Source organism: Diplotaxodon limnothrissa, linkage group LG11 (assembly GCF_057381915.1).
Source record: "Diplotaxodon limnothrissa isolate DT_005_m linkage group LG11, D_limnothrissa_male_GT1.1, whole genome shotgun sequence".
Taxonomy (NCBI): Eukaryota; Metazoa; Chordata; class Actinopteri; order Cichliformes; family Cichlidae; genus Diplotaxodon; species Diplotaxodon limnothrissa.
In genome coordinates this window covers 28,187,945-28,201,724 of record NC_140606.1, presented here as the reverse complement: position 1 = coordinate 28,201,724, position 13,780 = coordinate 28,187,945, and the positions used below count along the sequence as shown (strand labels likewise).

Below are 13,780 nucleotides of genomic sequence, written 5' to 3'. Positions count from 1 at the left end.
TAGATGAAACAATGGCAAGTGTTAACAAGCCTAAGCTAACGGTAATGATAGAGGTTGGGGGAACAAAAGGCAGCTCTTTGAAATACAATCTGTGATCAACTAGAGTCAATACACAAATTACACAGATTTAGCTCCTTTAAGCCCCTTTATACCCCTTTATTATAGCATAATGTTAATCTTCCATGTGACCTTTTTTCCATTGCTAGCTAAGGCTCTTTTTTGTGAGGAAGGTTAAGCAACATTAATGGTACACTAGCAGCAGAGGCTCGAGGGCAGACGAGCGATGGTGTGATAACATCGGGACAAAAAAGACGACGGACATGTGATCAAAAGGATAACATCTCGCTTCTGCTAATGCACCAACGAGAGAGATAAAACCAGGGATCAGAGAACTTCTACACATCTTTAAACTCCACAATAAAAACCTGTGCCATTGTGTTTGGACAGATGTGTTGATACTCTATTAAACAACAGCTGCTAAGATTGGTCTCCACCATCCCCGTTTTGGTTTTTGTTGCACTCCAGTGCGGCTCACGCCCAGTGTTTCCATGCCTCTTTTAAACTGTAACACCTCTTTGTTGTTCTTTCAAAGTTTCACTCCACCTCATTCCAATTTATCCTTGCCTCCCTGTTAAACACTCCTTCACATTTGTGTGTGTGTGTGTCTCTAAAGAAACCTCTTCAAATCTTTAAACACAGATCCCTGGCCAGCTCTGATCCCCACCTGGGGGCTGACAGGATGAGAGCAGAGAGGAAGGAGTAAAAGAAAGAAGCAAGACTGAAAATTTAATAGACTGATAGAAATCAGATTTTTTTTTCCTTTTTTAAAACATAGCTGCCTCCCACATATTCTTCACTCCTCCAATCAAAACATTTATTCTGTCTGGACCGAAACTTCTCTTGTAGCTCTGACACCATATGTTTTGGTTTTATAGATTTGTTCCTTTACACAGCACTCTGCTGTGTGTTTATCTTCCGTAAAAATGATGATCACATTTTTGATGTGGTTGAAAGAGAGCGAAACTGAAAAAACAGGCATTGCCAGGTACAGGTAGCGCCACTAGCTTCCTGTCTTAATTAAACAGGTTATGCAATTGTAGGATTTCCACAGCGTGCTGAACAACATGTGACAGATACTTTGAGGCCTGGAGATAAGTCCTTGGAATATAAACAAGATGGTTTATGCTCCCTGAAAGGCTTGTATGGCTGTCAGGTCTTCCCCAATTTCCTTTAATCCACTTTTAGAACTGTCAAATTTTCCATCTTCTGAAACACTTTTTCAGTGAGCTGCTTTTTTCTCTCCTTTTCAGACATCTTCTTATTCTCTGCCTTTCTGTCATTCACAGGATCCCCGGTATTCCCTTTCTGTATGTGTGTGTATGTGTGTGTCTGTGTGTGCGTGCGTGCGGGTGCACTATGGGAGGATTAAGTCTCACTCTGAGAATCATGTATTGTTTCTACCGGCAACAACGCTGTCAAACCGGCCGCAGAGAATGCTTACATCTTTGTGTGTGCTTGTACACATGTATATATGATGCACGTGCATGATGGGAGATCCCAGCCGTCTGACTGTTGGCTGCAGCAGCACAAAGGAGGTGCATGTGGGGGTTGTGAAATTCTGAATGTGGGTTTCTGTTTTATTGCAAGCTTGGTTGTGTGTTAGATGAACAGATCATCGGGAGACCCCGAGCATGAGTGCCGGAAGTGTGCTGGCAGTGACAAACAGTTCAACAGTCACTCCTGGTGCTGTGTATGAGAGAGAACTGGAGAGTCCTGTTGTTGGTAGTCTGAAAAGATCATAGACATATTTATCATCCCACAGAAGAAAAATATACACAAAAGACTGTGGAAATGTCTGGGTTTGCATTAGAACAAATTACCAAAAGGGTTGATTTTTGTTCAAACTGACCTCTTGTCCCAGTTTTCTTTTTCAATTCTTCATCGTCTTACTTTACTTTACCCTTATTTTGGGGGGAGGCATTATGGAAAAGCACCCTGAGCTATGATTAACCCCCACCGCCTGCAGGATATACAGTGTGTGTCTGTGTTTGTGATCCAGGACGTGTGTATGCCTGCCCAGCTAAGCCTAGGGACAGTCAGGCATATAAAACACACACACACGCACACACGCGCGCACACACACACACACACACACACACACACGCACTGCCTCCTGCCTTTTCCCTGAAGTCTTGGGCCTCTGAAGCAGCTAACCCAGGCTGCGCTCCATGCCTGCTCGAGGGAAGCCCTCTCCTGCTGAGGCCACAATCCCGTCGACACCCCACGATCTGGACTTTATCCATTCCATCTGTGAGTTTGTTTTCTAAAGTTACCTGTCTAGGACCACAGCTATAAGCAGACACCACAAGATTAGACTTACTGATAAGATTGTAGTAATTCTTTACTATCTGACAAAACATGCCTAGACAGCAATACCCTTAAAGACCCCGTGCATCTTTCTGCAGAACATTCTCAAGCGATCAAAGGACAAGTAGTAAAACAATCAGATCCAAAATGATGTTTAATACACAATATTTAGTTCTTTTGTGTTGAAGCAACCTATGTGCATCTGTATGCTTACAGCTCAGTGAACAAGCTGGTTTACAGTGCATAATAACAAACCAGCAACTACAGACGTCACAAAGAGAAGCAACACTGCCTAAGAGTGACACATAGCAGTGTTACAAAAGAACAACAACTTAAAAAAACAAAACAACAGTTGCTGAAATCTGTATGAATCTCCTTTAAGTCTTGGATTAATTTTTAGTTATAGGAAATAAAAAATTATAGTACTTGTGATCTAGTAGTACTTTAAATGATTATTTCTACAACTACTTGTAAGAAGGAAATTTTGTCTGCTTTTCCCACTAAAGTTTCTGTAGAGCTGGTTACTAGTTATTTCTCCGATTACTGTTTCATATACCGGACAAACGTCTAGTTTAAGCATGATCGCGCGTTAATCCAAATCCATGGTTTTTTTGAAAACAAAATACTTAAAACAAATTAAAACGAGTGCTAAGATAGTATTGCTTATATGATAAGGTAGAGGTAATTATGATCTGCCAACACTTGAAACACCGTACTGTAGCGTTTTCTACCATATTTTCTTAAACAAAGCAAAAACAATTTTTATATTTACTTTCGTTTCTATAAAGTTATCAGTTTACTACGAGTAGGGCCGGGCTGTTGTTTTCGTGAGCAGCTGGAGAGCGCGTCTCCAGTGGGGCGGGGACTTCACTGGTGACACCACGACGGGGCGGAGCTTCTGCAATACAAAATAGAGTTGCGCTTCTGTGATACAGTCAAGACCTACAACAGCGTGTGGTGAGAAGCGTTACTTTGCACTACTTACTACACAGCGCGTAAAATCCTCAGTTGGTTTCCGTGCGCGCATTAACATCTTCCATAAGTGAAGTCCTTTAAACGTCAGTTACCGCTTTAAAGGTGTTCATTGTTCCTTTCGGAGAAGAGAAGCTATGGATGTGGTGTGTCTGCTGTGTTTGGTGCTGACCATCGGTTCTTGGTTTGCCTCCGCGGAAAGACACAGCGTCTACTGGAACAGCTCGAACGCAAAGTAAGTGCTGATCTGTGCTTTGGTGTAGTGTTATAGGGGATGTTCAGTGCAGCATGGGAAGCCAAGTGAGTGGTGTACTGGGTCAATCATACTGTCTGGTGTTTCCCAGTTTGTCCAGAGGGGAATGACGGTAACATCCTACTTTCTTAAGTTTGACACATGTAAAGTCTTATCCTACATACTCGCATCCGCGGACTTGCCATGCTTTCTTCATATGTCAATTAAAGATCTCTGTGACTTTATAGCCGTGGCTTTAGAGTGCTACAGCACCCAGCAGCAGATGGATGTAAAAGCAGAAGACTGTGAGCAAGTGCCTGGACAGATTCGTCACTATATTTAACCGCAACGCATAGACACAGACATACTCTAATAGTAAAAAATAGACCGACGAGTATGAACTTGGCCAGTGCTGTCTGCAGGGTTTGCACCTGTGTGCACTGTGCGTGTCATGGAAAGATGACTCTATTAAGCAATAAAAACGAGTTAATTCCCTAATATATTTACAAAGATACGGCATCAGGCAATTTAAAGAGGTTTTTCATTGGAGAGGAGAGATGGTGAGTCACACAGAGAGGGGCGCATATTGCTGATTAGTTTGTTTTGAGGTCAGAAATGTAATGGTATCCGACCACTCAGCGGGATCGATCGGGCCTGACATATCGCAGCGCGATTTATTGAGCTTTTAGCGTGGAGCGGGTGATCCCGACGTTTGAAAGACGGTATTATTTTAAAACCGAGCTGAAACAGAAGGACGCTCTGCGAGGTTCTGCTGCCGAGATAGGTCGATTAAAATCCACCACAGAGAAGAAACAAGGGCAAAAGCCATTATGGCTTTTTAGTCAGATTAGCTTACATTTCTAATTGCCCTTTAACATTGTTAATAGACGCGGGGCTAAAAAGAGCCCTGCAGCATGGAAAACAATTGTCCCGATAATTGGATAAGAAGTCTAATGGAAAAGTCCTGTCGTCACGAGGACTGTTAGTGTCATAAGTTAGTCCGTGTGTGAGTCAACAGACCAGGTTTGACCCACCTGAGTTATACACCTGAGTCACTACAAACCAGGGAGGGAGTCATGTTCAGGTGGGACAGGAGGTAAAGGTAACTTCACAGAAGGAAACTTGTAACCAGAGTCTTCCAGTCAGTTCAACATAAAGGACAGAAACTGGATCTCGGAGGCTTACTTCAAATAAGAAAGGCTGGAGGGGGAAAGGAGGCAGAGAGAGAGAGAGAGCAAGAGAGATTAGGGTGGTCTAATACAAAGTCAGATCTTATGTCTGCTGTTTTTAATCCAACTCTGCACTATTTTTGCTCCAGAAAGGGAGTTGCATAACTAGAAGAAAAATCACAATATAACACTAATCCTTTCGCTTGCTTATTGTCTGTCTCTAAAACACATTTTCACAGGGAGTGGAACTAAACCCCCATTCCACTTATTTTTATTTTTCTCATATTTTACAGTCTGATTTCTATTAGCCCCTCAGTCCATCATCCCCTCGGCTCTACATCACCATCCCCCAATTCACTCTCACTCCTCCTCCTTCTTCTCTTCGCTCTTCCATCGTCTCGCAGTCCTGTGATTTCCTGCCCGACTAAAAGCCCACCTGCCTACTACTGTCCCCAGTGATCTATCAGTCACCTGTTCAGAGGATTAAGTAGACCCATCAGCGACCTTTGGTGGAAGTGGGCCGTGGATAATTGATGCTAATTGATTCTTGGTAGGATTGTGAGCAGCAGTGATCTGTCTTAGGTGGAGGACAGTGACCAGATGGCAGTAGCCTGCCCACTCATATAGAGATATGAAGAAACCGGTAACACCTTAGGTGTGCGTGTTTGCCTCTTAATACAATCTGTATGTGTACTCATGTGTAAGCGTGACTTAATGATTATTGCTTAATCCTTCACTTCAAGTCTTTTTAGGGACTTGATCCAGTGTTTTTGTTTGTGTATCGTTTTCTTACACGACAGGTGGCGAGGCATGTTTTTCACAGTCTGGTCTGGTCTTGTTTTTACGCTACTTGTCTCTACCTGTGTCAGCTTTATTAGAGTGTGTGTGTGTGTGTGTGTGTGTGTGTGTGTGTGTGTGTGTGTGTGTGTGTGTGTGTGTGTGTGTGTGTGTGTGTGTGTGTGTGTGAGAGAGAGAGAAAGAGGGAGAGATTTAACTTCCTGGCTTTTAACAGGAAGCAATTATGTTTTTGTTGTGAACTGACAGTTCACGGATTGTTTCTGGGTCTTCGGAGTTCACGTGTCTCGGCGTCAGAGCAAAACAGGGAGTGACCGGTTACCGTAAGCAGCCTCACCGAGACGTGATAAATGTGTGACTCGCACTTCCACACACTGGGGGGCATAAGGGGGACGACTTCGCTGTTAATATTAGCCACAGCCAGCATTCCACCCCGCTGTTACTATACTCAACTCTGTCAGCTGTGCATGAGTGTGTGTCTGTGTGTTTCTCTGCCTTGTACCTGTCTGTTCCTCTTCTCCATCTTTCCACTCCTACTCCTCTCTTTTAACAGTTGGGTCTTCTCCCAGACTGGCCGCTAGCCTCAAGCCCTCCTTTTCTCTCTACTTACTGATTCAAGCACATTCGAGATCGCCTCATTTTTAAATCCAAATATGGACGATAGCGACACACTACTCCGCTGCATCCTTTTAATCTTTCATATCTGAGTTGTTTGGCTGCCTTCATCCATCTCCAGTGGCATGGGTTTGTGTCCCATGCCTCTGCTATCTGTGCAAATATCTTTATCAGGAGTTTGGTGTAATGTTATATTCTGTTTATCTCAGCCTGTGTCTGGCTCAGCCTGCCTTCACTGTTATTGATGCAGCCAGGCCTGCCTGTACATGTACACGTTGCCTGCAGTTTTAGGTGAACGGGGTCAATGTACTCCCACCTCCTTTTAAATCCCAACTATTACACACTTCGCCCCCCTCCTCTCATCACCCTTCTCCCTCTCTTTCGCTCTCTGTCGTGTCTGGTTGTTGGGCTGTAATCTCACCAGAATGGGAACACACACATACGCACACACACTAACATCGGGTACAGACAGCTTGTAATCTGACCATCTGACCCAGAACACCCGACACAAAACCATCATCCTGGAATATTCATTCTATGTATATGCCCCTGGGATCCTGTGATGTAACGCTTCTCTGTTTTTGTGTGTGTGTGTGTGTGTGTGTGTGTGTGTGTGTGTGTGTGTGTGTGTGTGTGTGTGTGTGTGTGTGTGTGTGTGTGGATTAGTGGGTAATTGTTAGAATGTATGTAAATTACTTAAAAGCCCCATCGTTATCAGGAGGCTTTGTGCCTATTCCCTGCTGATATAACTGTCCTCTTACCTAATGTGCTTATAAATGTTCTCGCATATCTTCACACATGATAGCACCGAAGCACCTGGGGTGATTTAGTTACCATAGTTTACAACAACAGTATATATTGTTTCTTAGGTTTGTTTTCGGGCTTTTTTTTTGCATCACGTCTGCAGACTCATCTGTTTTACTCTCTGCTCTTCCTCTCTGCTCCTTATCTGTAGTCCAGATTTCCTTCCCCCCTCCCCTTTCTCTACCAGTCCCCCCTCATCCTCACAGACCTTCCTCTGTTTTTGCCCCAGTAGTTTTCCATCAGAGGAGAACGAAGCACCTATCAGCTCCCGTTCTGCTAACATTAGAGAGGCCTGTTTTCGCCCGGTGTTATCGTCCTAAGCATGGGCAAGCACGCGTATGTGTACACTGCTCATTCATAGAATTTCAGACATACCGTGACCAGTGCTGCCCACTTGAAGCTCACTAGCGCCCCCCCTAAGGCTGACTCACCAGCAGATATACTTCAGCTCATGTTCTTGCAGATGGTTTATTTTGCATCAGTTAAAACTTATTTCATTTTTTTTTTAATTAAAAAAAGTTAAATATTTGATGTAAATTCTTAGAAGTTAGTGAACTTGTGCCCTCTCTCCCTCAGCTAAACGGGCCAACAGATTAACTCTACATGACCTCCAGCATATTAAACCAAGCATGATACCATTTGGCCTCTTTCTATTCATCACAGACAGAATAGGAGGCTACCAAAAAGGAGGGGACCGGTGAAAAGAGAAAAAGGAGGCGGGAAAGAGGCCTGGGCGCAGGGTGAGAGAAGGGTGAAAGGGATTTGTGTTGAGAAATTAGCCTGGATGAAGAGCTCTGGTATATTATGTCAGCATTAAGAGACAGGACAAATAGAAGATGGAGGGTGGGGGTGGGGGCTAAATTTGCAAGAATAAAAGAGAGGCAGACGGAGGGAGGAGAGGCCGGACAGTGATGGATGAAGGGAGGGAAGAAGTTTAGAAGTGAATAAGTGAGAAAGGCCATTGTTGACAGTTTTAAAGGCTCTCATCCTGCAAAAGGATTGCTTCATATATGAACACACATTTCTTGAAACTGCTTAAAATGTAATCATTTTATCGACATCAGGTTGTATTTGCACATAGTGGGGAAAGAAATCCCCCGTGGTTTTTGTTTTTATTGTAATACAATGAGATATAGAAAGAAGGGAGTAGATTACACAGGAAGCTGCAGTAATATAGGAAGACTTTTCATTTTATATTAGATTGGCTCTAATGGAGCTGCCCACTAGTGAGCAGCTAAACCCATTAGAACCACTGACAGCTCCTCACGCCCGTGTGAAAGGAGGTGTGAATCTGTCATACCACAGCAAATTAATCGGATATTAAGTGTACACCTCAAAGTAAAAGTGTGTAAGAGTGGGGCTGGAAATTTGATGAGCGCGCCTTGTGAGAACACTGTAAACTATCCGAACTGCAGCCCCCACCCCCCCTCTGCTGTGACATTCCTGTGTGTGTGTGTACACTTACTACTGATTACCTGAGGAGCAAATGGAAGAAGAGGGGGGAGTGGTGCGTGTGTTTGATGTTTCAGACGTGCAGACTCTCTTCGTGACTCTGTTTTTGTGTGTGTGAAACATATATCTTCGGTGCTGACTCGGATGCTAGTGCGGGTGAGAAGTGGCGACCCTGAACTGTAACCTTTTGACCTGGCTGCCAGTTTGCGACTTTCCCCAGACGGACAGTGAAAGACAGACTCCTTGTGTCAGTAGTTTGAGCGAGCCCAGAGCGAGCTCAGGGGGACAAATGGTGGGAAGGGCTGTAGAAGGGAGACAGGAAGGGGGGGGGGGGGGGGGGGAGCCAACAGCAGAGCAAAGACAATTGCAAAACTTCAAAGCTTTAGTGACTAGAAGTGTTGCAAAAGTCACCTGCAGTAAGGAGCAGTAATAACTATTCTGTTTTGTACCTTCACGACACATGCACCGCAATCAGAGTAACTTTGTATTGAGGAATGACCTGCAGAAAAGGAAGACTAGAGCCACCTTCAACCTTTGCTGTTTACCCATACCTCAGTCTCATGCAGGAAAACGCACACACACACAAACACACACACGCACAAGAAGCTCCAACAGACCTTGATAAACAGATGTGCTCATAAGCCCGGGGCATGAGACGCCCTGGATAAGGGGTCTTCAGAGAATCCCTCTCCCTTGAAAACACAGACACACAAAGCAATAGGCGGGAAGAAGAAGATGCAATGTGGAAAGTAGGTTTGCGACAGCTCACACACCTGGCTCTCCGTCTCATAGAGGACATAGTTATCACATTAACGCGACTCTCACTCTCCCGAGAACTGCCAGTCAGAGGCTAGTGTAGACGCGGGGAGATGCTAGAGTGCAGAGCTTTGATGAATGAAGACGTAAAGAGGGTGGTGGAGTTGAAGACGGAGCGAATTCAGTGGGCACGAATAGGTGGAGATTTAAAGAAAAAAAAAAAAGCATTAATTGAAATTAAAATAATACAGAAGTGTGAGAAGGTTTTATTAAACCACCAAAATCAGCCACTGGGACACACATTAGACACGTAAACAGCAGCCAGGGTAGTGAAAGCTCCATAGGGGTTAAGGTAGAAGGGGTTGAAGGGGCCGTGTAGCCTTCAGGCATTCTGTCTTTGGGGAGGGAAAGGGTATAATTACATCCCATTCATTCCTCCTCCCCTCCTTTTCAGGAGAACACATTGGCCCCAGACCCCTAACAGCTTTTAATTAGCCAGACCAATGGTGGCGAGGAGGAGGGGAAGTGAGGAGGTGAAGAGAAGAATAAAAGGAGAGTTTTCTTAAAAGCATGAGCCGTGAATGAAATTAGCAACAAAATCTATCTGTTTTGTTGGCTTTTGTTTGGCCCGTTTTCACATGGAGGTCGGCCAGACCGCTAACAAGGACACACTGTGGGGAAAAAGGTGTATCCTATACAATTTAAAACTACTCGTTACTTCAGAGGGAACCACTAGAGACCTCCAAATGTCTTGTTTTACCCAACCCTGTTATTACTGGTTTGACTGAAGAAAACAGTAGAGAGGAGCAACATGAGAGGCACGGCTTATTTGGCTAATTAGGCTGCTACAGATGTGTCTTTTCATTTCAGTAAAGCACTTGCCCTTGTAGACCCAAGACACACACACAGTCGCAGATAAACACACAAACAAAGGCGTACACACCTGCACAGAAGTGTACACACTTACAAAGGGCCTTTTCAGAGAGAAAGCTCAGGGTAGTGATCAGCTTATTAGCCCTGGAAAACAAGTATAGAGCTGTGCTCAGCTAACAAAGCGTGTTTTGACAGGTAGGTCAGCACTAACCCATACACACACGCACACAATGCACACAAACAGTTACGCACACACAGAGGCAGGAAGAAGGGGTTAGAGGCCCTCATTTTGGAGCCAGGGTGTCTGTGACTTGGTCAGGGGTGTCCTGACGGGAGCCACAACAACGGGAGGGGAAGAAGGGGGAGGGTCTCAGAGGCACCGCGTCTCGCTTTGATGACAGGACACGCACATAAACAGGGGTTGTTTTCTTGTCACTCTCACTCCGCGCAACATGTGAGACGCAAGCGTCCACAAGCAGTTGCTCATAAGCACAGATTGAATTTGCGGATTAGAGCTTTTATCCCTGAGGATGTCATGGAAGTAATGTGCAAATATCAGTCTTTCTTCACCTCCTGGTTGATGGCGAGATTTGTGCACAGGCCAGCTGCACTTCGCACGCATGATGAAACTGAAAGGTTGGAGTTCATTAAAATCTCTTTCCCCTTTGCGCCGATAAATCTGGTCCTAATGGATTAGTAGCTTATTTTTTAACAAATAGTAAGAGTTTTACTACAGTGAAGCTTTTTTTTTTTTTTTTTTTCCCTATATCCTCGCTGAACATCGTCACCACTTAATGTGCAGTGAGACTTTACAGGAAATATACTTATTTTTCTACCGCCTCTCCATACTTCATTAGGACTCCCGGGGCGAAACAAGCATAGGAAGTGAGCACAAAAAGGAGCCGGGGAGGCTTAAAAGAAGCCACAAAACTAAATGAAGGGGTAAAGATGAAAAGGGAAAGAAAAAGAGTGAGATAGTCTGGCTCCCCACCTAGTCTCTCTGTGTCTTTGAGGAAATCAGAGAAAAAGAAGATAGAGATAGAGGCGGCAAATTAGCCAGAAAAGTCACGGCAGGAGCTCCGCCACAGATGGACAAACATTCAGGTGAAGAAATTAATGAGACAGAAACCAGAGAAGAGCTTAAAAACACTTGACAGAAAGACTCAGTGAGCTGTACCGAGAGGAAAGTGGACCGAAAGAGAAAGTGGGAAGAAAAAACTCCCCAAAAGATTGTTGGAGCTGAGCTGTCATGTGTAATTTAGTTTCAAGCAAGTGCATCTCACCCAAAGGGAAGAGAGAGAAAGAGAAGGTGTGCGAGTGTGTGGGATGGTGGGATGGGCTGTGTACGATTCTGGGTGTGTTTTCTCGCCCCAAAACAAATTGAACAAGTCCAGCCTGATCAGCCTCTTTCTAATTCTGTTGCTCAGACAGGTTTGCACAAGCACACAGAAAAACACATCCTCACACGGCATCACCCAGCTTTACCTGTCTGTTTATTTGTGTTATTCATGTCTCTAAGACTCTTTTCAGTTGCCGCACGTGTCTGTGTTTAACTAGTCCTCATCAATATCCAGAACACATCCAGCGTATTATCTGCTCTGCTGGGTGTGTGTCGAAAACAACAGATGAGATCCGCCTCTGTTACTCATTTTGGAAAACTGGGTGAGGACATTTGTCAGTAACCTCGTGTCTCTTTCTGTCTCCCCTGTAGCTTTCAGTGGAATGAGTATACGGTGGAAGTGCGCATCAATGACTATCTGGACATCATCTGCCCTCACTACACCCACGACGAGGTGCCGTCGCATGCAGCTGAGCGTTACGTGCTGTACATGGTGGAGAGAGAGGACTACGAGGTGTGCAAGCCTCACTCCTTCGATCAGCTCCGCTGGGAGTGCTCGCGGCCCTTCGCTCCTCATGCTCCCGAAAAATTCTCGGAGAAGTTTCAACGCTTCACCCCCTTCACCCTGGGAAAGGAGTTCCGTCAGGGAGAGAGCTATTATTATATCTGTAAGTATCTTTAATGATATTTCTGCTCAGTCTTCTGTGGTTAGAGGAAGATTCCTTGTGTTAAACTTTTCCCTCTGTCTCACTTTGTCAGCAAAGCCAATGCATCACCATGGGAAAGACTGTCTGCGGCTGAGAGTGGATGTAGTTGGACATAAAGGCTCTGGAAAGAATCACTATGACAAATCCAAAGCACGTGAAACAGAAAAAATCTTGGAAGGAGAAAAAGTGAATTTCCTTGCTACAGGAGGAGTTCACAACCCCTCTAACCGTCTCCCAGCAGGTGAGCATTCTTTAAAAAATAGATTCCAGACATAGAAAATAATCACAGCGGTGCTGTGACTAAGACCAGCTCAGCTGGGTGTGTTTACCATCCCTGAGTGATGAAATCCTGTCCTAACGGTCCTTCCCATCTCTTCTCTCAGATGACCCTGCTGCGATGGAGCCAAATGTCCAGAGGAGTGTCGGCAACTCTGCAGCACAGCTGATCTCTCGTTCACTTCTTTTTGCCCTGATCCCAGTCTTATTAGCCCTGATGCTACACTAAAGGCAGTGAAAGCTCCACAACAGAGACATTACTAACCCGATGCTGGTCACCGGGACGTGAACGATCAGAGATTCTTTTTATACAGACTTTTTTTATACGAGCATGGACAGTGTGTGTTGTTCAGCGTGCGCTTGATGTGGTTTTTGTGTGTGTGAATGTGGAGCGTGGATCGCTCCAAAATAAAAAAGAGGACCTCAGAGACTTTTTTTTTTTTTTTACTTTATTTTGAGGATTGAAATTCTCACTTATGACCATTTAAGCTGAACATTTTTGTTTTTTCATTATGAACGAAGTCGCAAACAGAACGATCCAAATGCTTTGTTATAAATCGACGGCAGCAAGATTACATTATCCTCACTGTCACGTGTCAACACATTTTCATAGCACTGGTACAGCTGTGCGTTTCATTAGTGAACTCTCTTTTTCTTCCTCTACATGTAGAGAAACTATTGATATTGTGTATTGTTGTCGGCAGCTGCCACAATATGTAGGATAATGTAGGATATTTGCCATGTTGTGTTGCACTCAACTCCTCGTTATAATGCTCCACATTTCTAAAGTTATCTGACATGTTATCAGTGGTAACGCAACCTGAGAAAACAGATGCTCTAACGGTGCAGCAGTGGTTCTCGCCCCGATTTCTGGCTTTTAGTGATGTCTATTGGTGCTCATGCTGATGAAATCTTTTCATGTAACCACGATTAAAAATGTATTCCAAGAACCTAAAGATATGCATATACTAAAAAAAAAAGATGCAGTGATATTTATGTTTTTGTTAAGTCCTCATCTGTCAATTACACGGTTTCATGTGATGTTGTGAACCAATGTTGAGAGCCACTGAACAAAACAAAGACAAACTCAGCATCTTCAGCACTTATTCACTCATTTCTATTGTTTCGACTGTATCATGGTACACTGGCTGATGTTTGCAGATGTTGCCCCACTCGCACTTCCTGAAACCTCAAACTGAAGGTATCTCCCAGAATACATTTTTTTTGTCTTTTTTTTTTTTTGCTTGTGTCATTTTGTAAATGTTTATATGTACATTTGTACATACAGAAAACTATATGAAACTGTTTTAAGATGTGAAAAATCTTTAGTGAAATAAAAATGTGATGTAATCCAAAAAGAAGAAAAAGATCTGTCTGTTTTTTATCATAACTTATTTTGGATCTTGATAACCCACTGAGATCA

The 13,780-nt window shown here is 44.0% G+C and overlaps 1 protein-coding gene across 1 annotated transcript; it reads left to right on the top strand.

Annotated features, from left to right (window-relative positions):
• The first annotated feature begins 3,321 nt into the window (after positions 1-3,321).
• efna1b (ephrin-A1b) lies at positions 3,322-13,563 on the top strand. The gene is made up of 4 exons (XM_085365628.1): positions 3,322-3,574; positions 11,747-12,042; positions 12,134-12,322; positions 12,465-13,563. The coding sequence occupies exons 1-4, from the start codon at positions 3,477-3,479 to the stop codon at positions 12,584-12,586; spliced, it is 705 nt and encodes a 234-aa protein (XP_085221754.1). The 5' UTR covers positions 3,322-3,476; the 3' UTR covers positions 12,587-13,563.
• The last annotated feature ends 217 nt before the right edge of the window (positions 13,564-13,780 follow it).